This window comes from Balaenoptera borealis (genome assembly GCF_965194805.1).
Source record: "Balaenoptera borealis genome assembly, chromosome: 17".
In the NCBI taxonomy this organism is placed as follows: Eukaryota; Metazoa; Chordata; class Mammalia; order Artiodactyla; family Balaenopteridae; genus Balaenoptera; species Balaenoptera borealis.
This window is the reverse complement of record NC_138876.1, coordinates 16,247,329-16,274,560: the sequence shown is the minus strand read 5'-3', so window position 1 is coordinate 16,274,560 and position 27,232 is coordinate 16,247,329. Positions and strand designations below refer to the sequence as shown.

Here is a 27,232-nt window from a genome sequence, read left to right as displayed (position 1 = left end):
ATGTTGGAATCCCAACCCTCAGAATGTGGCTATATTTGGAGATAAGGTTTTTAAAGAGGGGATTAAGTCACCTTAAATGAAGTCCTCGGTGTGGGCCCTAGTCCAGTCTGACTGGTGTCCTCGTAAGAAGAGGAGATTAGAGATAGGCACGCACGGAAGGGAGACCACGTCAGGACACGGTGAGAAGGGGTCCATCTGCAACCAAGAGGAGAGGCTTCAGAAGAAACGAACCCTGCAGACATCTTGGTCCCGGACTTCTAGCCTCCAGAACCGTGAGAAATAAATTTGTGTGGTTTGAGCCGCCCAGTCTGTGTACTTTGTCATGGCGGCCCGAGCTGACTAATACACCAGCTGTGAACTCCTTGAGGACAAGAACCATGGTTTCTTCATCTTTGTATGCCCCATATCCACAGGGTTCTGGCCCCAACCCATACTCAGTAAATAGGGTGCTAATCGAATTGCATTCCACTCACAACAGGAAGAGTGACGACTGAAGAAGCACCAAGTGGTGAAGGGAGAGCCCTGCACAGACATCCAGGAATGAGTTGTTCATAATTGTCTGTACAGGCTGGCCATTTTCCTTGTATATTATCTATTCCAAGGTGGTGTCATCTCTCACTCGTTGGGGTTTCTTTGTGGCACATAATAAATACCATAGTGGATAAAAGGAAAATCCAGTCAATCGGGGCTTCCCTGGTGGCAGTGGTTAAGAATCCACCTGCCAATGCAGGGGACACGGGTTCGAGCCCTGGTCCGGGAAGATCCCACATGCCACGGAGCAACTAAGCCCGTGCACCACAACTACTGAGCCTGTGCTCTAGAGCCCATGAGCCACAACTACTGAGCCCGCGTGCCACAACTACTGAAGCCTGCGCGCCTAGAGCCTGTGCTCCGCAACAAGAGAAGCCACCGCAATGAGAAGCCCGTGCACCGCAATGAAGAGTAGGCCCCGCTTGCCACAACTAGAGAAAGCCCACGCACAGCAACAAAGACCCAACACAGCCAAAAATAAATAAATAAATTTATAAAAAAAAAAAATCCAGTCAATCGCAAAAACAGGCAAAGGAGGCAAGAGTCTGTACTTGGTGTTTGGGCTCCTTCTCCGTGTAACATGTACGTGTGACACTCTTAGTTGTCCTGTGAGGGGTGGGATTCAAGACAGAAAGAGGCGTGATGGAGAAGAGTCATAGAGGCAGGAAACTTCTCACCTCTCCTCTCCTTCTGGGCACCAGGATCTTAAACACAATGGTGTTTAGTTCTAATCTGCTCGGGCCACCCCCCCACCCAAGGGCAGGGCTTGCCTCTGAGGCTCCCCACCTACCGCTGGGCCCTCAGCCCAGTGGCTGCAGCAGCCTGGGGACCACTCGGTGCTGCTTTGAAGTGGAGTGTTTTCAGGTCGGTACAGAATGTGCCTGCACGCAGTTCAGACCCGCTGGGAAACTGGCCCAGGGCGAGGCCCGCGACATGGAGCCGGTCTGCTGGGATACGCACCACCCGCCATGGAAGGGACTGTGTTGGAGTTTTAACGTGCATTTTATTCATGCATTCATTTGTTTTTCATTTTTGCTAACTTGGGCAAGTGTACACCTGAACCTGAAGACTTGGCCAGAAATATGCAGCCTTCACGCCGGCGAGTAGCAGGCCTCGTGGCGCTGGTCCTGACCTCACTGGTGGCTCACAGACTTTCAGAAAGACAGACGCCAAGTCTCTACTGCTCTGCAGACACTCACCCCCTTGTTGTGCTCGGATTATTCTTCCAAGGGCAGTGGTTCTTGCAGCTTCACTGGGGGGACCTTGGGAGAGGAATTCTTCAAAGGCTCACTGTTTTCTGAGCCCTCCCCACCCTTCTCTTTCCTTCCTTAATCTTCCCTTCTTTTTAATCTGCTGTGGTTTGCACCCCTGGTTGCCAAATACGTTTTAGAAGATACCATCTATTCTGAGCCACAGTTCTTAGAACATCAAAAAGCTTTTAGGATATTTCACCACAAATTTGGCTCATTTCTTGGCCTCACTTGTCAACAGATTTAAATAATTCTAGATAAAGGAGTTTCTGTGAAAAAAGTCTCTTCTCTCCCCTGCACCTATTCCTGCCCAATTTCTTTGTCCTGCAAAAGAAAAGTCGTCTTCTGCTCCCTCTCTTTTAAAAATCATAATTCAAAGGCCCAGGCCTCTTGGATAGTGGGCACATATTTGGCCACATTCTGCTACGTCAGTGGTAACCCCTACAGAACTGTAGGACCTCCTTTCCCTTACCGAGTTCCTCCGCTCACAGAAGCCCTCGTGCACACTCACACACATTCACACGTGCACACACACACATGCACACACGTGCAGATGCAGGCGTATGCGCATGCACACACAACACATGCAACATATGTGCACATACGTGCAAGCGCAGGCATATTCGTGTGCATGTGCACACACGTGCAACGTACATGCACGCAATACACATGCACGCACCCACATCACTGAGCATCCACGAGAGATGTGCCCGTACATCACTGGTCTGCGTCAGCCGCAGTTCCCTCAGAGTAGCCACTCTGCAGTTAATTTAACATTCACCCCATCTTTATGGAAAGCATACTGTGGACCAAATACTGCTCTAGGTTCCGGGGAAATCACAGTGAAGAGTTCCTGCCTTTGTGGAGTTTATATTCTAGAACAGCACCGTCCAGTAGAAGGTCCCTCAATGAGAGCGATGTCCCGCACTGTTTAATACAATAGCCACCAGCCACGTGTGGCTACTGAGCACTCGAAATGTGCCTGGTGCAACTGAAAACTGGATTTTAAATTTTATTTAATTTTAATTAATATAAATTTAAAGAGGCACATGTGGCCAGTGGCTGCTGTATTAGGAGAAAATGGGTAGATACTCTCTCCTGCCTCTTCCTTTAACCACAAAAATATATAAGTAAATTTTGAATATTAAAAAGTGCTATGCAGGGAACTATATTCAATGTCTTGTAATAACCTATAATAGAAAAGAATCTGAAAAGGAATATATATACATATTGGGTTGGCCAAAAAATTTGTTTGGGTTTTTCGGTAAGATCTTATGGAAAAACACAAACAAACTTTTTGGCTAACCCAATATATATATATATCTCTGTATAACTGAACAATTTTGCTGTACACCTGAAACTAACACAACATTGTAAATCAATTATATTTCAATGACTATATATATATATATATATATATATATATATATATATATATATATATATAGTGCTATGAAGAAAGCAAAGCAGGGAGAGAGTGACTGGGGAACTGGGAGAGGCAGTATTTTACATGGAATGGTGGTCAGGAAAGGCCTCTCTGTGGAACGGTGACTTTTACATGGAGCCATGAAAACCAAGGAGCTCTAGGGGTGGACTTCCTGGCAAAGGCCCTGTGATGGAAGGGATACACCTGTTCCAGCAGCCACAGTGAGAGGAGCAAGTGGGGAGGGGAGCATGGACCAGAACGTGCCGGGGTTGGAGTTCACTCTGATGGGAAGCCGAGAGAGGGCTTCATGCAGAACAGTGTCCTGAACTGATTCCTATCTTAAAATCTCCCTCTGCATGACTATCATCAAAAAGAATACAAATAACAAATGTTGGCAGGGATGTGAAGAAAAGGGAACCCTCATACACTGTTGGTGGGAATGTAAATTGGTGCAGCCACTGTGGAAAACAGTATGGATGTTTCTCAAAAACTAAAAATAGAACTACCATACGACCCAGCAATTCCACTCCTGGGTATATTTCGTAAAAAAAAAAAAAAAAGTACTAATTTGAAAAGATATATGCACCCCAGTGTTCATAGCAGCACTATTTACAATAGCCAAGATATGGAAGCAACCTATGTGTCCATCAACAAATAAATGGATAAAGAAGATGTGATACACACACACAATGGAATACTACTCAGCCTTAAAAAGAATGAAATTTTACCATTTGCAACACCATGGATGGATTTGGAGGGTATTATGCTCAGTGAAATAAGCCAGACAGAGAAAGACAAACACAAATCACTTATATGTAGAATCTAAAAAGTACAACAAACGAGTGAGTATAACGAAAAAGAAGCAGACTCACAGATACAGAGAACAAACTAGTGGTTACCAGTGGGGAGAGGGAAGGGGGAGGGGCAAGATAGGAGAGGATTAAGAGGTACAAACTGTTAGTCATAAAGTAAGCTACAAGGATATATTGTACACCATAAGGAATACAGCAAACATTCTGTAGTACTATAAATGGAGTATAACTTTTAAAACATGTGAATCACTACATTGTATACCTGTAATTTACATAATATTATACACCAACTATACTTCGATTTTTAAAAAACCTTTAGAGATTAAAAAATAACATTTAAGTGCTTTTCAGTACCAAAATGAATTTCAAACCATAAATAAAGCCCATCAAGAAGCAGAAAGAAAATCCCTGTGCTGCTCTGGAGAGGAAGTAAGCAGGAGGCCTGTGGGAGGCTTCCAGACGGGAGATGGAAATGGTCCGATACTGGGTTTATTTTGAAGACAGAGTCAACAGGATCGCTGATGGACTAATTTGGGGGTGAGGTAAAGAGGATTTTGGCCTGAGTGTGCCATAGAGATGGAGATGAAGAGCTGTAGACATGGTGGGGGTGGGGGGGCAGGACCCATGTTTGAGGGGGAAAATCAAGAGTCTGATGTTCAGCTAAACATGTCAATTTGGGTGTTGTCAGCAAAAAGACACAGCTCCCCTCTGCTCTGCTGTGCCCATCTCCTGTCCTCACCAGTGCCCTGAGGGACCCTCACCCACTGCTGGTGAAATTGCCCAGCATCACTTTGTTATAAAGCAGAAACTAACACACAATTGTAAAGCAATTAAACTCCAATAAAGATGTTAAAAAAAGAAAAAAAGAAATTGCCCAGCATGAAAATGCCTCAGAGTGGCCGTTTCTGGGTTCACAGGGGAGGGATACCCCTCCCCCAAGTCCTGCACAGGTTTGTCACCTGACCCCCTAAGCAGATAAGTGGGGCCCCAAGTCCCAGAGGGTTGCTCTTTAAAATAAGTCCATTAATTCTGCCTGGAGCCCTCTCTTCAGTGGAACTCAAACCTAGGCCCGTGGGAGGGACGGGAGAGGATATGCTATCTCCTCCATCCCCTTTCGCTACCCCTGTTTCCAAACACACAATGAAAGGCCATCCTCTATGGAAGCCCGTGCATTTAGATACTCAGCGTGGTCCAGCCCATCACTTCCCCTGTTGGGGTTCTGTTAACATAACCTACCTTATAATAAGCAAATTGTTCCCGTACTCCTAAATTAATATTTGTTTAATGCAATTCCAATCAACATTCTAACAGAATTTTATTTTGCAGATGATTCTGATTCATGAGAACTGATTTACATTAATAGGTGATCAGAATAACCCAGAATTATTTGGCAAAAGAAGAATGATAAAGAGAAACTCACTCTACCAGATGTTAAAACATGCTCTAATCTACAAAAAAAAATTTAAGTGAAGCATAAGTGTAAGGCTCAAGAGCTAGATAAGAGGTACAGAACAGATAATCCAGAAACACCCTAGTATATAGAAAAATTTAATGTATGGCCAAGGTGGCTTCACAAATTAGTGAGAAATAAATAACACTATACATGCTATTGAGATAATTGATAACTTTCAAGAAAAATGGTTAGAAATGTATCTCACAGCTTACCCCAAGATCAGTTCAGTTCAAGTCCAGACAAGTTAAATGTAAAAAATAAAGCCAAAACACTCTAAGAAAACATAGAATAATAGGTCTCAGCTATCAAAGCAGGGAATCACCTTCTAAATGTAAAATCACAATGAAAGAAACCACAAGAGAAAAAGATTGATAAATTTGCCATCTAAAAATAAAAAATTTCTACCTGTAAAACATGAAAAAATACCATATGCAAAACTAAAAGGTAAATGACAGACTGGAAAATTTTTGCAACAAATATAGAAAGGTACTAATGTTTTTAATATAGAGAGAACTCATAAATTAATAATAAAACCACTGGGCATCACAATATAAAAATGACATAGGGACTTTCCTGGTGGTCCAGTGGGTAAGACCCTGCGCTCCCAATGCAGGGGGCCTGGGTTTGATCCCTGGTCGGGGAACTAGATCCCGCATGCATGCTGCAACTAAGAAGTCCGCATGCCACAACTAAAGATCCCACATGCCACAACTAAGACCCGGCACAGCCAAAATAAATAAATAAATAAATAAATAATTTTTAAAAATGATAATAAAGTATGTTTTTTTAAAATGGCATAAATCCACAATTCACAAAAGAATACAAATGGCAAGTGAATCTTTGAAAACTGTTCACCCTTATTAGCAATCAAGAGAAGCACTAAAGCATATTAAAGCAGTTTTCCCGTATCTAATTGGCCAGGCTTTTTAATGGTAATATTTCATGTAAGCTAAGTGGTGAGTCGGGCACTCATTCACTGCTGGCGAAAAGGCCAAATGATGCAAAAACTTGGCCATATGAGTGAAGAGAATGTAAAATGTTGACCTCCTTTGACCCAGTGCTTTTACTTCAGAAATAAGGACTAAGGGTATTGACTACAATTTTGTCGAGAAGAGCCAAAAATTAGGAATAAATGTCCAACAAAAGTCCAATGGCTAAATACACCATGTATGGTATATCCCTACAATGTAATGTCATGCAGCCATTTTTTAATCATGCTTTTGCTCAAAGTTTGTGAAAATGGGAAATGTTCAAGTGAAATGAAGGAACTACGATATTTGGGGTGATGTTTTTCTTTTTTACACTTTGATGCCTTTTCTGGATTTTCTATAGTGATTTTACCTTTATGATAATAAACGAAACATTCATATCCATTTTCTAACTCCTATATAAATTCCACTTGCCAGCCCCAGGCAAGCATCTTGCTTCTGATGTACCATCCATAAAAGCGGCTTGCGAACCCAGCCAACACTTCACTGCGAGGTTCCCTCCACCACCCTACCCATCACTTCATAAGATCTCAGTGCCCTTGTTGCTTTTCTGTATCCCTTGGTCTCTAAACATGAATGAGTGACCTGCATCCTCATTTGCTTGCTTTGGGCCTGTTCCCACTGCCCTTCCCAGAGAATGGAAGAGAAGAAGAATGTGATCTTTCATTTTTAGGTGTACCCACTCTCACACCCTCTGTGCGCACCTGGGTATTTGCTTTGGGCGCCAGTTGGGATGGGTCATGGGAGCAACTTAGAAAGAAATGCTAGTTTCTTTTGCCTTGTGAGGAAGCACTGACACTCTCTTTGTTCTTGTCCCACAGATATGATGCTGCCTCTTGTGTTTTGGAACAGCTACAATCTTCTGCACTGAAATCATTCTGGAAACTCAAGCACCAGACTTCAGCGTTCAAGTGAAGCCAAAGCCATTGGAGCGGGGCATAAAGCCAAAAGCCTTTTATCTTAGTAGTTCCAAACATTTCACTGCCCCTTCCCTACCCGCCCCCATCCCCAAAATAAGCCATTGCACACAGACAGACAGTATGGCGAGCAAACGAAAATCCACAACCCCATGCATGGTTCGGACGTCACAAGTAGTAGAACAAGACGTGCCCGAGGAAGGAGACAGGGCCAAAGAGAAAGGAATCGGCACGCCACAGCCCGAAATGGCCAAGGACACTTGGGCAGCAGAACCTGAAAACTCTTCCAAAGAAAATGAAGTGATAGAGGTGAAATCTACAGGGGAAAATCAATCCAAAAAACTCCAAGGTGGTTATGAATGCAAATACTGCCCCTACTCCACGCAAAACCTGAACGAGTTCACGGAGCACGTTGACATGCAGCACCCCAACGTGATTCTCAACCCGCTCTACGTGTGTGCCGAATGTAACTTCACAACCAAAAAGTACGACTCCTTGTCTGACCACAACTCCAAGTTCCACCCCGGGGAGACCAACTTCAAGCTGAAGCTCATCAAGCGCAATAATCAGACCGTGTTAGAGCAGTCCATCGATGCCACCAACCACATCATGTCCATCACCACCAGCAGCCCCGGAAGCGGGGACAATGACCCCGGGATCTCGGTGAGTAAAACCCCCATCATGAAGCCAGGGAAACCGAAAGCCGATGCCAAGAAGGTGCCCAAGAAGCCAGAGGAGGCCGCCCCCGAGAACCACGTGGAAGGGACCACCCGCCTGGTGACAGACGCAGCTGAGATCCTCTCAAGACTCGGGGGCGTGGAGCTCCTCCAGGACACGTTAGGACACGTTATGCCTTCTGTCCAGCTCCCACCAAATATCAACCTTGTCCCCAAGGTCCCCGTGCCGCTGAACACTACCAAATACAACTCTGCCCTGGACACCAATGCCACCATGATCAACTCCTTCAACAAGTTCCCTTACCCAACGCAGGCTGAGTTGTCCTGGCTCACAGCTGCTTCCAAACACCCAGAAGAGCACATCAGAATCTGGTTTGCCACCCAGCGCTTAAAGCATGGCATCAGCTGGTCCCCGGAGGAGGTGGAGGAGGCCCGGAAGAAGATGTTTAATGGCACCATCCAGTCAGTCCCCCCAACGATCACTGTGCTGCCCGCCCAGTTGGCCCCCACAAAGATGTCACAGCCCATCCTCCAGACAGCGCTTCCGTGCCAGATCCTCGGCCAGACCAGCCTTGTGCTGACTCAGGTGACCAGCGGGCCAACCACCGTCTCTTGCTCCCCCATCACACTCGCCGTGGCCGGAGTGACCAACCACGGCCAGAAGAGACCTCTAGTGACTCCCCAAGCTGCCCCCGAGCCCAAGCGCCCACACATCGCTCAAGTGCCAGAGCCTCCACCCAAGGTGGCCAACCCTTCGCTGACCCCGGCCAGCGACCGCAAGAAGACGAAGGAGCAGATCGCACATCTCAAAGCGAGCTTCCTCCAGAGCCAGTTCCCCGACGACGCTGAGGTCTACCGGCTCATCGAGGTGACCGGCCTCGCCAGGAGTGAGATCAAGAAGTGGTTCAGCGACCACCGGTATCGGTGTCAAAGGGGCATCGTCCACATCACCAGCGAATCCCTTGCCAAAGACCAGCTGGCCATCGCGGCTTCCCGACACGGCCGCACCTACCACGCGTACCCAGACTTTGCCCCGCAGAAGTTCAAAGAGAAAACCCAAGGTCAGGTGAAAATCCTGGAAGACAGCTTCCTGAAAAGCTCTTTCCCGACCCAAGCAGAACTGGACAGGCTAAGAGTGGAGACCAAGCTGAGCAGGAGAGAGATCGACTCCTGGTTCTCAGAGAGGCGGAAGCTTCGGGACAGCATGGAACAGGCTGTCCTGGATTCCATGGGGTCCAGCAAGAAAGGCCCAGATGCGGTGGCCCCCAATGGTGCTCTGTCTCGACTCGAGCAGTTCTCCAGTGCCCAGGTGCCCAGCTCTTTGCCCAGCCCCTCACCAGCAATTACAAAAAATCAAGAACAGGTTCAACTCCTGAGGAGCACATTTGCAAGAACACAGTGGCCAACGCCCCAGGAGTACGACCAGCTGGCGGCAAAGACCGGCCTGGTCCGAACTGAAATAGTGCGTTGGTTCAAGGAGAACAGATGCTTGCTAAAAACTGGAACCTTGAAGTGGCTGGAGCTGTACCAGCAGCAGCACGTGGCGGATGATCACGGCTACGACGCCCTGTCGAGGAAGGCGGCAAGAACCGTCATCGCCGAGAGCTCGAAGAACGGGAGCGAGGGCGGCCCGCAGTACCACAAGGACCCCAAAAAGCTCTGCGAGGAGGACTTGGAGAAGCTGGGCCCCAGGATGAAAGCGGGCAGCGAGCAAGCAAAAGACGGTTTGCCGGCAAAGCACTCGGAGGCCACCTCGGACAGATCAGAGGGCAACAGTCGGGACGGCCAGGGCAGCGACGAGAACGAGGAGTCGGGCATCGTGGATTGGGTGGAGGTGACGGTCGGAGAGGAGGACGCCGTCTCAGACAGGTCAGACAGCTGGAGTCAGACGGCGGCAGACGGCGCGGCGGAACTGGCTGACTCGGACTCCGACAGCGTCCCTGCTGAGGCCAGCCAGGCCTAGACAGGTAATGCCACCTGCCCCCCCGGGAGCCAGGGCAGGAGGCTGGGTTTCTTTCTTTCTATTGCCAGAGTCGATACAGTTGTCGGCTACAGAGATATTGACACAGATCATGGGTTCTTCTTTCAAGCTCTTTTAAGACAAAGGAAGAAGAATAGGTGTTGCTAGATTTTATGTTTTTATTTGCAAGGCAGTGCTGATAGGTGACAGCATCACTGCCTGTGGCCTTTGGGGGTCTGTCCATTCTAAAGTCTAGTAACAAGGTAACGCAACACAAGGTCTGTTTTGTGTTCACTGGTGTAAGAAACAAACGTGAAAGGATATGTCTTTTCCTTTTTCTTTTTCTTTTCTTTTTGGATTTTTTAAAGAATAAGTGTCTACGTTTACTGAATAAAAATTTGGGATTGTTTCCTTTAACCTGAAAGGTTTTGAAAGTACCTGGTATTTACCTCGCCACGGCTAAAGGAAGGTGCACCCGTGTGTGTCTCATTAAGTAACCCCGCTTGTTGCTGCGCTGATGGGGTCCCCAGAGCCCCTTCAAATCTGGAAGAGACTGGTGTAAATTAGGTCGGTGGAGCCACAAAAGCCTGGGAAGGGAGGTTACCATGGTCACTAATGGCCATGTCATCCACAAAATGGGACGTGCCACCCAAGCCCTTGGTGTTTGTGCTTCACCAGAGGTCTGTGCAAATCAGGGCCTGAAGCATGGCAGCTTTCTTGATGGTAAGTTTAGAAAAGGGGGCAGGGTCGGGGGGGATAGTAGAGAGAGGGATACAGGAGGGAAAGGTCTACCTCGGCCAAAGCCGAAGTATTCCAAGGGCAGCTTAGAACCAGGAGGGAGATGCACGATTTACAATCTGCCCGGCTTGGCTTCTCCAGAGGTCACTTAAAAGGAAATGGAAGCCCCGCGCCACCACCATGTCATCTTTAGACATAATGAAAGGTAAAAACCTCTAGAATGATTGATAAGGTCCCCAAGGGAGCCCTGGAAATTACCATACCTTTTTATTTATGAACTCGGACAACTTTGGCCAGCCATGTCCCTCATTAATTCATTTATTCAGTAATAAAACGAGGCACCTGGCAAATAAATAAAGTCCTCTAGAAACCTTATTTTAGCCGGTTCCATCAGCTATTAAAAGAGCAATTTAATGAGCAGCCAATCACAGAATGCCATCAAGTCTTTCTCCTCCAGCTTTGCAGGAGGAAGTGGTAATGGGTTGGGGGTGAGGAAGGTGAGCTAGTGACAGGAGGGGTTAAAGGGCATTATGCATCGCACCAACCACCCGCCTCCACCTGGCTACAATGGTTTCATCCTCCCTCTGGCCATTTTCTTGCTTCTTATAAGAATCTACCAGGGACTACCCTGGCAGTCCAGTGGTTAAGACTTCGCCTTCCAATGCAGGGGGTGTGGGTTCGATCCCTGGTCGGCGAGCTGAGATCCCACATGCCTCACTGGCCAAAAAACCAAAACATAAAACAGAAGCAATTTGTAACAAATTCAATAAAAAAAAAAAAAAGACCCTACCAAACCAGCCCATATCCCCCTTGTTGAAATGAAGGAGCAATTTTTTTTTTTTTTTGTCCAACCAGATTCTGCCTGAAAGCTCCTAGTTTGCCCCGTCTTCCATCCCAGATTTTTCTGATGCATAAACATAACCCACCACACAGTAGACAGTTGGGTTCAATTCAATTCAACAAATACGTCCTGAGCGCCTACTGTGTGTGGGCGAATGTGCTAGGCGCTAGAGAGGACAGGGTGAAGAAGATAGAGTCCTTCTTCACCTGGAGCTCAGTCAGACCAACAAGAGGGGAAATTGCTCTTTCCTGTATTCACCAGGGTGCTCTGTGGCATGATGGAGACGTGCACGCAGGAGGGGCACCCAGGCTGGGAGTCAGGGAAGGCTTCCTGGAGGAAGGGACAGCTGACTCAGGAGCTAGCCAAGTGCACAGACAAGGAAGAGAGTGTTTCAAGTGGAAGGAAGAGCCAAGCAAGGGTCCAGAGACAAGAAAAGGAATGGTGCAGCTGCGGAACCAAAAGAGGTTTGGCGTAGCCAGGAAGTTGAGTTTGGGATTCAGCAAACAATGAGAAGAGGCAAACTAAAAGAAAAACTGATGGCTTTCCACAGCAGGCAAAAGTTATTCTGAACCAGTTGTGTTTGCTCAGTTTGGATATAAGGATGCTAATTGTTCCTGTGTCCAGAGTGGGCTCTGGATGCACATCGCTGAGTGGGAGGTATCTAGGGATGGCAGCCCCCCACTGGCCCCCAAGGCCACCTGTCCCCATCTTTTCTCTCCCAAACGATACCAACACCAACAGTTGACAGCGCCCATCTGAGCTGGTTGCCACTGTGCTTGACCCCCACCTGAGGCCCAAGAGAAGGAGAAGGGGGAAGAAATGCTGAAACCATAAAGAGAAGCTTTGGGAAGGAAGGGAGGGAGGAAGGAAGGAAGGAAAGACTCAAGGCCTCCTGAGTTCAGAGGCTGAGCTGGGCGCTGTGGCCACAGATGGTCTCATTCAATTCTCCTAGCGGCCCTGAGAGGTAAGCTTCTCTATATTTTTATAAAACCAGAAACTGAGACTCAGAAACCAAGGAACTTATCCACATTCTCCCAGCCAGCACCTCGGTTTCACTCCGGAGACTTCACTCTTCCTACTGCCGTTTCTGCCTCTTTATTTCTGACAGAAATTCCCCATTTCTGATTGATAGCACCTCCCACCCCTGACCCGCTCCTGTGGCGGCAGATACCTAGGGTTTTTAGAGTTGACTTTTGAATTAACATCAAATAATTCAGAGATGTAGGAACTAGTCAAGTCCCCCCAAAAAACAGGAACACCCAAGAACCGCTATTTTATGTTTATTTATGGTGAACGCCACAAGTGTGTGCTAGAAAACATTCCTAAACAACAAGCTAAGATCTACTCAACACCTGTGACATCTGATATCCCTAATGGGCCTCCTGATATTTTTCAGGTGCCACTGAATTGAGAAAGGGGCCGCCGTCTGTGCCGGTGGCGGCAGCCAAAAGTTCTCCCAAGTCCCGACAGAGGCACCCCTTCAAGGAAGCTTCCAACCTCGAGGGGAAAAAACCTCTCCAAATACTTCACAGCTTTTATGAACCAAACACATGGGTCTCTTGAAATTCATAAATATTCAGTGATGTCTTTATTTAAACACATATTTATTTAGGAACCTGCAGTTGAGTGCAGTTGCCACACACATAATAATCCTGGGAATGATGCATGGTTTTGATTTCATGAAAGGTGTTATGTGATGCACATATGAGAGAGAGAGAGAGTGAGAAAAAACTTGGGTAAGCAGCTGGGCGCTGACTCTAGGATGGGATTTCCTCTGTGGGAGTGAAGCGTACCCACCCCGACCAATTCCTCTGGCTGAAGCTTGGCAAGGCCCAGGACAGTATTTGAATGTCCAGGCTCACCCTGGCCCTGAGATTAGACACAAAGATAAGGAATCATTCCCAAGCCTTGAATTGGGGCATCTTGATTCAGTCTCTGAGTCCAAACAATCATCGAGCTATCCACTGAGAGATCTGTCCTGGTAAGAGGCCAAAAAATAAACTCCTCCTTTCCTAAAAATGAGTCAGAATACTTGAGCCAGAGAATGTCAGACATATGCCTTGATGTTTGGCCAGACGGAATTGCCCGCTCTGCTACCACGAAGAATTTCCATTTATTTGTATATGCCATGGGCTCAGCATTCTTCCCAGCACATCTATTAAGTCATTTACACTTCATGACAACCTTCTGAGAGAGGTACGGCTCTTTCCCCATTTTACAGAGGGCTAAACGGAGGCTCAGAGATGCTTGCCCTGGGTTCCTCAGCTAGCGGCTGGTGGAGCCTGGAGGCCCCGTCTCATCTGTCAGGTCACTGCCTGGGCCCACCACCTTGCCAACAGTGGCACCACCATCACCGCCCAGGCTGGACCAATAGGACGTGGTCATTTCTTAATTCTATGTGGAGTGGGAACTAATACGCAACTATTCACTACTTTGCTGCCTCCTGATTTCTGACAATTTCCATCTCCTGAGGATTAGGGATGGCTTTGGGGAAGAGGTAAATCTGTGAAATGTCAGGAAAAAAATATTTTCCATAGTTCAGCTTGCTTAAAATATTCAAGGCTGCCAACATTGGATCCTGGATACAATTTAGGATCCAGGATAGGTATAACCCCATCATCTGTTCAGATTACCCGTCCAAATACAGATATGTGAATGGATGGATGGATAAGTGAAAATGTTGTAATTAACTATTTCCCTGTCTCTTCCCTATCAGACCCTTAAAGGCAGGCACCATAGGCCATTAATCTCTGAATCCCCCAGTGCCTGATTCAGAACAGATGCTTAACAGCAGTTTATCAAACCAACCTGAGAATTAACAAAGATAGTTGGCTTCCAGTTATCCAGGATCTGGTACCTCAGTCCTTTGCTTCTCCTCATTTTTTTTTCTATCACTCACTAGTCCCATCAGATGACAGCCATCAGAGGAGAGGAACTGGTGACAATCTGCTTTCCCTGTGTGTGGGCAGCTTGAGGGAAAGGTCTGTTAGAGAATCGATCACTAGCTATTTACTGGGTGATACTTCTCAGGGACTGTACCTTAGCCTCGCTGCCCTGGTACCTCATGGAGAGTTAACCGCTATCACTTCCTTTTACCTAATTCTGGAGTTTCTCACACTAGGAATTCCCACTGTGCTTTAGGCAGCTTGTAGTGACTTAGGAACATAATGAAATTGAAGCCCCTCATTTTTCAGAGGAAGGATGCTGGCCCCAAGGAGGAGAAGCAACTAGTCCAGATGTCCATAATAAGTGCCTTGGCTCATTCATCCATCAGCATTTGTGGAAAGCCTGCAGTGTGCCAGGCTCTGGAAGGCAGCGGTGCCCAGCATGTCCCTGCCCTCATGGAGCCCATAGTCTTTGACCAAATAATCTTCCATCAAACAAAAAGGAAATGTTGCCAGGTGACAAGATTTTTTGAAGGAAAGGCGCATGGAACTGTGAGAATATAGATTAGGGCAATTTGACCTGATTTAGGGGGTTGGGCAAGGTTTCTCTAAACAAGCAGTGGATGAATTGAAATCCAAAAGGTTAAGTAGGAGTTGGCTGGGCAGAGAGGAGAGGAGAAACAGTCCAGGCAGAAGAAACCACATACCCAAAGACCCTGAGACAGGAGGGAACTTGGTGCATCAGGGAAACTAAAAGGTGACTATCATGGCTATGACTTGTCTGAGCTCACACTTCAAAGAAGTGCAAGAGTTAAAAGCCAGAGTGCTACCTGGACTCATCATCAAATTTTCCCTTGAAACTCCTCTAACTCATCAATAAAGACTATATGTGATTCTGTGTGTATGACCACGTTGAAAAAGTTTGAGACCCTCTGAGATACTCAAGGGAGGAGCAAAAGGAAAGTCATCTTGCAGATGTCTGGGTGTTGAGACCTTTCTTTCTGCCCTAGTAGTATATGGAAGATGGATGGTAGAAAATTCTAGAGCACCCACATGCCTATACATTTTACTGTATTCTTTTTTATGATTTTCTACAACCTTAATACTTACTGTGTTAGTCAACTAGCTGCCATAACAGCAGAGCACAGACTGGGTGGCCTAAAGAACAGAAATCCATTTTCTCACAGTTCTGGAGGCTAAAAGTGCAAGATCAAGGTGCCAGCAGGGTTGGTTTCTGGCGAGGCCTCTCTCCTTGGCTTGCAGACAACCACCTTCTCTCTGTGTCCTATGGCCTTTCCTTTGTGCATATACCCTCCTGGTGTCTCTTCCTTGTCTTATAAGGACACCCATCCTGTTGGATTGGGGCCCCACCCTTATGACCTCATTTAACCTTCATTACCTCCTTAAAGGCCCCATATCTCCAAATACAGTCATACTAGGGATTAGAGTTCAGCATATGAATTTGGGGTGGGACACAGTTCAGTCCATGGTACTTACCAATAGACTTTGTTGTTGTCAAGACCAAGTGAGATAATATAAGTGAAAGCCCAAAAACAGGGGCCTGGCATTAGCATCAACACCTGCTCAATGGATGCTAACTCAGAAGTTGCACATTCTTCTGCATATGGAGAACTTAGCCATCTTGGGTTTCCAAGTTGACTGTTTCGGTTGGGGCCCCACTGGTACAAACTCATGCTTTGGGCTGTTAATTGCATGTGCATCTTGGGGCGGGGGTTGGGGGCCTGGGACAAAGACAACGGGCAACATTTGCTGAGCACTTACTGTGCCAGGCACTGCTCAAGCACTTTACATGTGTTAACAACTCTCCAAAGACATCATTTTCTTCATTTGATGGCTGATGAGAATGAAGCACAGAAAGGTAACTGGTCCAAGGTCACTGAGATAGAAGACGGTGGAGCTGGGATTCAAACCCAAACCTGCACTTGTAACCTCGTCAGGAGCCTGCCTAGTGAGTCTAAAATCCGATTCCATTTGAACTCCACAGGATAATATCCAACTGATGGAAAAGGGACAGGAAGAGCCAGTGGCCCTCTGATTCCTTCTGCCTTTGAACCTCTCTGCGAGCAGGGAGACCTGACTTACAAGTCTCAGCAATTTCCCCAACCACAGAGGCTCCCCAAACTGCTGCAGGGAAAGAGCTTCTGCCGGACCTTCAGAGTTGACATAATGTAGGATAGTGTGAAATTTTCCTCATCCGCTGAGAAATTACTTATTCTTTCTCCGTGTCACCATGTTTTCCTTTTCTCAGTTCTAATTCAAATTAGACCATGCCCCTTCCCAATAAAAGAAAGTTGGACTCAGAAATATGATTGAGATAAGATTGAATAAATTACAATCACAGTGCTTGCTTTTCTATCTCATGGACTGCGGTGTTATTCTCTCTCAAGTCCACAGGGCCTAAGGGAAATCCCTACAGGGAAAAGTAAAGAGAAATAGGAACAGAAAGCTAGCACATGGGAAAAGAATTCTAATTGTTTCATGCTTCCCCAAAGGTAAAGTAATAGGGAAACAGATTTTGCTGAAGAATTAGGTAGTACTTTTTAACATTCCAAGGTGTGCCCAAGATAGAAAGGGACAGCTGCGGGAGCCAGTGGGTTCCCTGTCCTGGATAGTGTTCAGAGAGAGGCAGGGCATCCACTTGGTGGAAACGTTCGAACAGTGGCCATAAGAAAAGGGGCCCAGTGACTTTGCAGTTTCCCCCAAAGCTAAGAACTAGTGCTCTGGGGTTAAGCGACCCATCGGGCGGTTGGTTCTCTACCATGCGGAATGTCCCTGACCAAGTGGTAGGATTCCAGGTAGAAGCCCAGGGGCTTAGCAAGAGGCCACATAGTCAAAATCACTGTAATACTCTTTAAAAAAAAAAAAAAATACCCTGAAATGTGAACTTTGTCATCAGTCTTGTGTAACCAGCCACCTCTAACAGCACTGTGCTCTCTTCTTGTTTTTCATTCATTAATGAACGTTTGAGTGTCCTCAGTGAGCCAGACTCAGTGCGGGGCGGGGGTCAAGAGTGAACTCTGTGGACATACGTTTAAAAAGGTGAACTGAGGGTGTCTGGGAGCAGGGTCTTCTGTAGAAGCGACCTGCAGATGGGACCTGCTGCCCAAGGGGAAGGCGATGGGGCCAGGCTGTGTGCCCTTGGTGTCCTGCATCTTTCCAGCCTCACTTTGAGAGTGCAGCCAGCTCCCACAGCCCAAGTCCTGCCCACCGCTACATAGTGTGGGAGAGGTCAGAGGAGAATTGAAGTCTAGCAGTTCCAAGGGTGCTACTGGGGCCCAGAGCCATCCATAGACATCTGGAATCACTGCAAAAGCCAAAAAAAACTGGCTTTGTCTCCCCTTCTCCAGGTCACCCTTTGGCCTTGCAATATGTTTTTTGTGGGGTTTTTTGTTTTGTTTTTTTAATGGCCTTGTTCAGCATTTATTTTTCATATTAATACATATGGCTGGAGGATTATACATGTTCATCCCCATAAGACAGGGAAGAACACATTGTCATAAAAGAAACTGAAGATGATTCAAAGAAATGGAAAGATATCCCATGCTCTTAGATTGGAAGAATATTGTTAAAATGTCCATACTATGCAAAGCAATCTACAGATTTAATGCAACCCCTATCAAAATACTCATGACATTTTTCACAGAACTAGAACAAATAATCCTAAAATTTATATGGAACCACAAAAGACCCAGAATTGCCAAAGCAATCCTGAGGGGGAAAAAACAAAGCTGGAGGCATAACCCTCCCAGATAAGACCATCTACAAAGCTACAGTAATCAAAACATGATGGTATTGGCACAAAAACAGACAAATAGATCAATGGCACAGAAGAGCACAGAAATAAACCCACACACCTACAGTCAATTAATCTTCAACAAAGGAGGCAAGAATATGCAATGGAGAAAAGACAGTCTCTTCAGCAAGTGGTGCTGGGAAAGGTGGACAGCCTCATGTAAATCAATGAAGTTAGAACATACCTTCTCACGATACACAAAAATAAACTCAAAATGGTTTAAAGATCTAAATGTAAGACATGACACCATAAAACTCCTAAAAGAGAATATAGGCAAAACATTCTTGGACAAAAATCATAGCAATATTTTCTTAGATCAGTCTCCCAAGGCAATAGAAATAAAAGCAAAAATAAACAAGTGGGATCTAATCAAACTTAAAAGCTCTTGCACAGCAAAGGAAACCATCAACAAAACAAAAAGACAACCTCCTGAGTGGGAAAAAATATTTGCAAATGATGCAACCAACAAGGAGTTAATATCCAAAACATACAAACAGCTCATACAACTCAGTAGCAAGAAAACAAACAACACCATCCAAAAATGGGCAGAAGACCTAAATAGACATTTCTCCAGAGAAGACATGCAGATGGCCAACAGGCACATGAAAAGATGCTCAACATCGCTAATTATTAGAAAAATGCAAATCAGAAGCACAATGAGGTATCATCTCACACCTGTCAGAATGGCCATCGTCAAAAAGTCTACAAATAATAAATGCTGGGGGGGGGGGTGGTGTGGAGAAAAAAGAACCCTCCTACCCTGTTGGTGGGAATATAAATTGGTATGTAAATACTATGGAAAACAGTACAGACATTCCTTAAAAATCTAAAAATAGAGCTACCATACGCTCCAGCAGTCCCACTCCGGAAAAGATGAAAACTCTAATTCTAAAAGATACATGCACCCCAATGTTCATAGCAGTGCTATTTACAATAGCCAAGACATGGTAACAACCCAAGTGCCCATCAACAGACTATTGGCTTAAGAAAATGTAATATATATATATATATATATATATATATATATATATATATATATATATAATGGAATACTACTCAGCCATAAAAAAGAATGAAATATTGCCATTTGCAGCAACACGGATGGACCTAGAGAATATTATACTTAATGAATCAGAGAAAGACAAGTATTACATGATATCACTTATATGTGGAATCTCAAAAATAATACAAATGAATCTATATACAAAACAGAAACAGATCACAGACAGAGAAAACTAACTTATGGTTACCAAAGGGGAAAGAGAGGGCAGAGGGATAAATTAGGAGTATGGGATTAACAGATATACACTACTAAACAGAAAATAGAAAAGCAGCAAGGATTTACTATATAGCACAGGGAACTATATTGAATATCTTGTAATAACCTATAATGGAAAATAATCTGAAAAAATATTTATATATATATAACTGAATCACTTTGCTGTACACCTGAAACACAATATTGTAAATCAACTATACTTCAATTTTTAAAAAATTGCCAGATGGAGAACCACCTTAATATTGAGGTTTATCTAAAAAGCAAATTTTTACATATTTTTATTACTTTCAAATAAACTGACAGCATAGTTGCTAAGATATTTTATAATTCATCAATTATCGGATTGTTTAAAAATTATTTGCTATGGAAAAATCACCATGATAAAATCAACTTCTTTTGCTTCTAATAATTTATACTTGATATGCATTATAAGAGTGTAATATTAATAGGCAAGATAATTCAAGCAGCCTGACTGATCTCATTATCTAGTCATCTTCAAATTCAGAAAATAAAAGAAATCAATAAAAAAAATAAAAAGCAAATTTTTGCCAATCACTTAAAGAGACAGGGTTCAGTTTTCTGTATACGAGAGAGAGGAGAGAGAGAAAAATGTGTAAAGTCTCACACACACAGGTGAGCTGACTTACCCCCAAGGCTGTAATTTTGCACTTGGCTTTCCTCAAGGAAAACAGGAAGCAATATTTCTGGAGGACGTGTTTGCTTTGCACACCTCGTCTGTTGCCCTCCCAGCAGCGGGTTGATTATGAATTGTGGAAGTGAGGCTCAGGGAGGTTAGGTAACTGACCTCGGCACACGGCTCGGAAGTGGCTGACCCTGGATCCAGCTTTCTCTGACTCCACGGCTCTTCCCTCCCTGCTCCACGGCAGAGACCACAGTCCTGTGCTCAGCTGACGTTCCTCAGCCTGGCTGGGAGAAGGAACAATCGCTCTTTACCCACCTTGGGCCTTGTTTCCTGGAGTCTTGAGAACTGTTCGCATGGACATCCACCCACAGGCAGCCTCCTTTCCGAAGACGGTGAAAGACCCAGTTTGCTGCGGGAAATCCTGTTCTTTGGGGAGCACAGCGGGAGGCCGACTGTGGTCCGTGTGCCCATCCTGGGCGCGTGTGGCTCTGCATGGGATCAGCGATAAGGCACGTGGTCCTCTTCAGCTGCCTGGGACCGCCAGCCCGTCTTTGAAGCAGACCTGCGCTCTCCTGTCGCCACGTGGCTTCATGCAGGAAGCAGCTGTGAACGTAGGGCAAGGAGGGTCAGGTGTGGGGAGGAGCAGTGAAAGTTGGATTGGCCGCAGTAGAATCCAGGTTCCAGGGCTTCCCTGGTGGCGCAGTGGTTGAGAGTCTGCCTGCCAATGCAGGGGACACGGGTTCGAGCCCTGGTCTGGGAGGATCCCACATGCCGCAGAGCAGCTGGGCCCGTGAGCCACAATTACTGAGCCTGCGCGTCTGGAGCCTGTGCTCCGCAACAAGAGAGGCCGCGATAGTGAGAGGCCCGCGCACCGCGATGAAGAGTGGCCCCTGCTTGCCACAACTAGAGAAAGCCCTCGCACAGAAACGAAGACCCAACACAGCCAAAAATAAATAAATAAATAAATAAATAAATTAAAAAAAAAAAAAAAGAATCCAGGTTCCACCGCTTACTACTTGCCTGACACCATTTAATCTCGCTAAACCCCCATCTCTTCACTGCAGGTGGGCCTACCTCCCGGGTTACCAGGTTACCATAAGGAGTAAACGAGATGATCCACATCAGCACTTAGCATTGGGCCTGGCACATAATAAGCATGAGATATATTTAAGCTACTCTCACTGTTGTCACAACCAGGATCATTATTGCTTTTGACTCTGCCGCTGAGCAGTCACGTGACCTGGGGAAATCGCTTTTCCTCCCCGAGCTTCCTTTTTTTTTTTCTCGTGAAATGAGTGATGTTGGCAGCATCACCTATAAGGATCCCTGTAGCTCTTATGATTCGGCGACATTTGCTGGATCACTTTTGGGTGGTACCAGATCCCAAGGACACCCTGGAATCTGGTTTCATCCACAGACGTTTCTTTTACAAGCTGTTTCCTTAACTCCAATATTCAGTCTTATTGTCGGGAGCATTTAGGGAATGTGGGTACATTTGACATCCAGACGTTAAGAATGACAAACAATATAGATAATCTGCTGATGCCTTCGGCTGAGAAGTCTGGTGTTCTTGCTCTTGGTCCCCTGCACAAGAAAAACACAAAAACTTCTCAGGGCCTTCTCGGCTACTTAGCCAGAGAAGTGACCAAGCAGTAACACAGCCTTACCAGGAGGGAGGCAAAGAAAAAGCCAGTGGCTTCAGGAATCTACAGATTTGATCACCTTCCAGCCTGTCATGGAAAACTACGTCCCTTACAGCCCTGAGCCCTCCCCTTGGATTCATGCTCAGGATCCTTGGATCCCAGGAGCCCACAGAGGAAATGGAGGTCGGCCTTAGTTTCCTAAGGCTGCCATCAAGTACCACAAACTGGGTGGCTTAACCGACAGGAATTTATTCTCCCACGGTCTGGAGACTGGAAGTCTGGTGTTGGCAGGGTTGCTTCCTTCTGAGGGCTGTGTGGGAACGTGTGTTCCTTGCTTCTCTGCTAGCTTCTGGCGGGTTGCCGGCAATCCTTGCCTTATAGATACAACACCCAATTTCTGCCTTTGTCTTCCCATGATGTTCTCCCTATATCTGTCTCCGTGTCCAAATTTCCCCTTTTTATAAGGACACCAGCCCTGTGGGATTAGGTCCCACCCTAATGACCTCATTTTAACATTGATGGCCTCTGTAAAGGAATTTCCAAATAGGGTTACATTCTGAGGTACTAAGGGTTAAGGACTTCAACATATCTTTGGGGGTTGGGAGGACACAATTTAACCCATAAGAAGGTCCTTGGATTATTTTCATTACTTCAAAGTACATAAGAATTAAACACTTCTCCATACTGACTCAATAAACACTGTTTAAGAGCACAGGCTGTGGAAATTGCCTGGGTTGGAATTTCGGCTCTGCCACTTTCTAGCTGTGTGATCTTGGGAAAGTTTTTTAGCTTCTCTGTGCTCAGTTTCCTCGCCTGTAAAATGGGAATAACAATTTTATCTACACCTGAGGGTTGATAGAAACATTAAATTAAAAATACACTTAAAATTTCTCATCTTATTATGATTATCTTATATCCTATCATATTTGGAAAGGGTTCCATCTAACAAATACAACAAAAGCCCATGTAATACTTACCACACACTGGGCACTATTTTATATGCTGGTGCATATATCAACTTCTTATCACAACTACTTTGTGGATGCTATTATCATCCCTGTTTTACAGAAGCAAAAACTAAGCCCTAGAGAGATTTTGACGTGTGTATGGCCCCATGGCCAGTATAGAGAGAACTCCCAACCCAAATTCAGGTTTGACTGATTCTGGGGCCTTTTAGGAACCATTGTGACTGGCTGCTTCTCCAGGAAAAAGAAAAGGGTCTTGTAATGATGAAATGAATCACCTCCTTCACTTGCCCAGAAAGTCATCCTATTTTCAAAGGCCTTATTCTGAAGGCACTTCCCATAATGTCAGACTGTGCTCAGGAAAAACGCTTGTTTCTTTAAAACAGGGCGTTTGTCTGTCCTCCAGGCCCCAGGATGGCTTTGGAAGTGTCTCCCCAGGAGAGCCAAGGAGAGGCCACCCCCGATGCCTTGCACCCAGGGAATGATGGTCATCTCCCTGACATCCTGTCTCTCTGATTTTGTGTTGTCCTTCTAGGGAAGTCCATCAGAACTGCTGTGCTGATGAAGGGGACACTGTGTCTTCAAAGAGAGAAGAGAACTTTCATCCCCAGCTGTGGGCCGCCCTGCCCAGAGACTCCAAGCGGAACGCCTTCGCTCGTACGCACCTCCCCGAGGCCCGGTGGGAATTGTTCATAGTGCCAAAGTCCTACCACTGCGTTTTCCATGGGTCCTTGTAAATAGTTTGCTCCTGTGCCCAGGCCCCCGCCTCTTGCTATACTGGAACCGATTTGTACAATGTGGGAAAATTTTGTTACCTTTTTAACCAAGGGCAACTTCCTTTTCCAGCATTACCATTGTAAGATTTTTTTCCAGGAGGGAGGGCTGATCACACGTGCTTTTCTCTTTTTTCCTTTCTTTTTTTTTTTTTTTTAATTAATTTGGGGGAGGGGGGGATGTTAGCATTAGTGCCATTATATCTACTGGATTTTAGGTGGGGAGAGTTCATTTTTAAAGGTAGTTTGAAATTTGGGCGATTTCTTCGGGGGAAAGGGCTGGAATTCAGGCATCTGTCTTAACTTGGAGAGGGTTTTACAGATGACAGATCTTCCAAATCAAATCCATTTCTATTTCTTCCCCAGCCTCCTCTGGGGGTCCCTGTTTAGCCACACACAAGGCTTTCTGAACTGCCACCAGGCCGGTCTGGCTTTTTTGATGGCCTGGCCTCAGACCTTGGGCCGAGCCAGCACCCGGAGAACTGGGTGGCGGACAGCTACCCTCTGAGCCCCTTTTTAGTGACCAGCAGAAAGGGCTTCCAGATGCATTAGCATCATCATGACTTTTGTGAAATTAAAACAAAAAGAGATCTTCGTGTCTAGATGGTACAAAGATGAACAGCTTTGGTTTTCATTTCCGTTCCTAGCTGCCTTTTCTCAGTGTGGTATTGGACAAGATTTCAGCTTGAAGCTTCACCGCGAATTGCTTTTTTTGTTTGTTTGTGTGTTTGTTTTGGGCCAATTTTAGTTTCCTGAGTGCACTTTTTTTTTTCCCTCAGTTAGTCCTAACTTCTAAAGAAGAAGAACCAGGAGACGTATCTGGTGTAAATGTTGCTGTAGGAGTTGTGTTTGCAGTCCCTTCCCCTGCCCACACTGCCCCTCATTTGAGTACACTGCACAAATAAAAGGTTAGGGAGTTTGGAAAAAAAAACAATTTTTCTAACTTGTTGCTCATTTGTTGTAACTCAATAAAGCAAAGACTAAACATTTTTATAACCTTTTCCTCTGCTCCTGGTTCTTCATTGCTGTCTGGCCCCCAGGGCACAGCCTGAGGGTTCCAACTCACCCACCCTCTGTTTCAAATCCGTTATGACCACACTTCTCATCTTCCGTCCTGGTGAGGCCTGACAGCGCCGGTGGGACTGTAAAAACAGGGGCTAAGTGTCAACGTGGGAATCTTCATCACACCTCTGTGACATAGAGAAGAAGTGAGTGATAGGCCCACCCTTCTCTGGGGTCTTCACAAATAGACTCATAAAATACTGCAGAGAAGAAGAGCACAGGCGTGGGAATGAGACCTGCCTGCAGGCCACCGCTTGCTCTCGGGGGACCTCAGGCAAGTCACTTCTGTCCCGGGTTGCTGGTGACTGTGCCATTTCTCCGAGAAGGCCGGCTTTTGTGTCTCTGACTAGGTGAGGTTTAAAAAGCCCCTCGTTGTTCAAGGTGACCCTTGTTTAGACCAGTGCCTTTCAAGCTTGAGCAGGCAGCGGAATCACCTGGAAGGCTGGTTAGAGTTTCTAACTGAGTAGATCTGGGTGGACCAGAGAACATCCACTGCTCCCAGGTGAGGCTGGTACTGCCAGCTCAGGGTCCCAACATTGGGAATCTCTGGTCTAGATGTTTCATTTTCACAGGGACTTACAGACTTTTGGGCAGTTTATCCACCCCTCGACCTCCAAACTCTCCCCATCCACCTCCCCCACCGCAAAAAAACCCAAAAATCCAGCCTGTGCTTTTCTTATTACAAAAAAAAAAGTGCAAAGGGGCTGTCGCTGGCTCATCTCCTGCTCCCTGCCTACGCTGCCTTTCCCGTCTGCGCTCCGAGCAGTGGACCATCCACAGACCTCATCTCCGCATGCTGTCCTGTCCTTCCAGACCATTAATGAACGTCAGCCCATCCCAGCCCCCTCCCGCTTCTCCCTGGCAGGCAGCTGCCTTCCCCTCCTGCTATTTACCCCCCTTGCCGTTCCGCTTGCCACTCTCAAGCAATTTAAGTAAATTCTTCCAGCAAGGCAGCAGGAGATGCTATTAAATGCCTGGAGAAACCAAAGGGAAAACCTTGCCAGAACTTTTGTCTTTTTATTTTTAATTTCTGCACCAAAGAGAAAGCTTTGCTAATTGGTTTCAATGAAAATACATAGGAAAAACAGCTGTGCTCTTTTAAGCACCCAGCAAAATATGACAAGCTACATCTTCCCCCCTGGGAATGATCAAAGGGTGGCAGAAACTAGGAGAGGGGTTCTTAAGGGGAATAGACAGACAGGTGAGGTGGAAGAGAGCCGTGGAGTGGCATGAACACCTGCTGGTTTTGTCTGCCCCGTACCTCTTTGCACTACATCCCTTCCTTCAGGGTTCACTTGTCTCCCCTTCTGTTCATCTGATTCTGAGGGGCTGCCCATCACGGTGACCCGCTCCCCTCCCACAGGACAAGCCTGGCGCTCCAGCCCCCTATTCACCGAGCTGGGTGCGGTGTGACGCAGGAGCACTCAGATGCTGGGAGAGAGCTCCCTTCTCCCATTGAGATGACGAGTGTGATATTAGCCTGGAGCCACCAGCATCCAAATCCCCTGCCCGAGAGAGGAAGCCAGTCTGCAGGTAGCAAGAATGAGGCCGAAGACTCCAGAAAAGAGGCAGAGGAGCAATGAAAGAAGAAAGAGATGATGGTGGCGGTGATGATGGTGGTGGTGATGACAGTGGTGACATCATTTGAGTCCCTGGACCCTGCCGTTCCTGAGGCCAGCTCCCTACCTTTCCAGTTTCATAACAACCAACATATTTCTCTTTTTGACTTAGGCCAAAAACCTTTTGAATTGGGTTGCTGTTGCTAGAAACTCAGCATTCTGAAGGCTTGATGAGATTATGAGATAAAAAACAAAGGAAAGACAGGAAGTGTAAACAGCCCCATGTAGCTGGTGGCTACTGTCCTGGACGCCCACCTCTGAGTCCTTGGTACTCAAGTGTGTTCCCTGGATCAACAGCGGCAGCATCACAGGGTGCCTGTTAGAAATGCAGAATCTCCAGCCCCTACCCCAGACCTGTTGAATCATAATCTGCAATTTCACACCATCCCCAGGTGACTCACCTGTTCATTCAAGTTTAAGAAACTCTGCTCTGAAGGCTTTGAAGGGCTCCTCCCCAGCCTCCTCCAGCACACTGAGGGCTGGGGGCGGGATCTGATACCCCACGGAGCCTGTTTTCAGAGTGTAGACTCCAAGGCCTTGGGGAGCAGAAAGGCAGAGGCAGCAACAGGATGGAGATCACGTGGTACCCCAGCTGCGGGTGCCCTTGTCCTTCCAGACCACCTGGTGCACAGCCACTTCTAGCCAACAGCATGCGGAAATGACAGCTCTCGCTGGCCTGCCACAATACAATCTGGAGAGAACCAGGAGAGACGTCAGTTCCCTCCTACTGATTCCTGAAAGCTCCCATCTGGAGCGCCTAACAGCTGGATGTACTTACAAACCACAGTAGAGGCACCATCATTACCCCTGGGCGCTTGATCAATAAGAAGGAATGAAAAAGACATCCAAGTACATCCCATGACATGTTGCAAGTCGGGTATCCTGTAGAGTGTAGGAGGCACATTGCCCTGGACTTTGAGGAAGGGAGATGACAAAGGTTTCCATCAGTAACTCT

General features: G+C 46.2%; 1 protein-coding gene and 1 long non-coding RNA gene across 9 annotated transcripts in view; one reads left to right on the top strand and one right to left on the bottom strand.

Annotated features, from left to right (window-relative positions):
- The window catches only part of LOC309615180, a 36,454-nt gene extending 13,104 nt beyond the window's left edge, over positions 1-23,350 (bottom strand). For 2 of the 4 annotated variants that reach the window (XR_014236597.1, XR_014236598.1), the window contains exon 1: positions 72-2,151. This is a non-coding gene — a long non-coding RNA (uncharacterized lncRNA). Of the gene's footprint in view, positions 1-71; positions 2,152-20,219 lie in introns of those variants that run through there. The other 2 variants (XR_014236595.1, XR_014236596.1) reach the window with 2 other exon arrangements.
- The window catches only part of ZHX2 (zinc fingers and homeoboxes 2), a 182,216-nt gene extending 157,619 nt beyond the window's left edge, over positions 1-24,597 (top strand). For all 5 annotated transcript variants that reach the window (XM_082364300.1, XM_082364296.1, XM_082364297.1 and 2 more), the window contains 2 exons: positions 7,283-10,022; positions 23,359-24,597. In XM_082364300.1, coding sequence (XP_082220426.1) covers positions 7,502-10,018 — 2,517 coding nt within the window. In that variant the 5' untranslated portion in view covers positions 7,283-7,501 and the 3' untranslated portion in view covers positions 10,019-10,022; positions 23,359-24,597. The remainder of the gene's footprint in view (positions 1-7,282; positions 10,023-23,358) is intronic.
- The last annotated feature ends 2,635 nt before the right edge of the window (positions 24,598-27,232 follow it).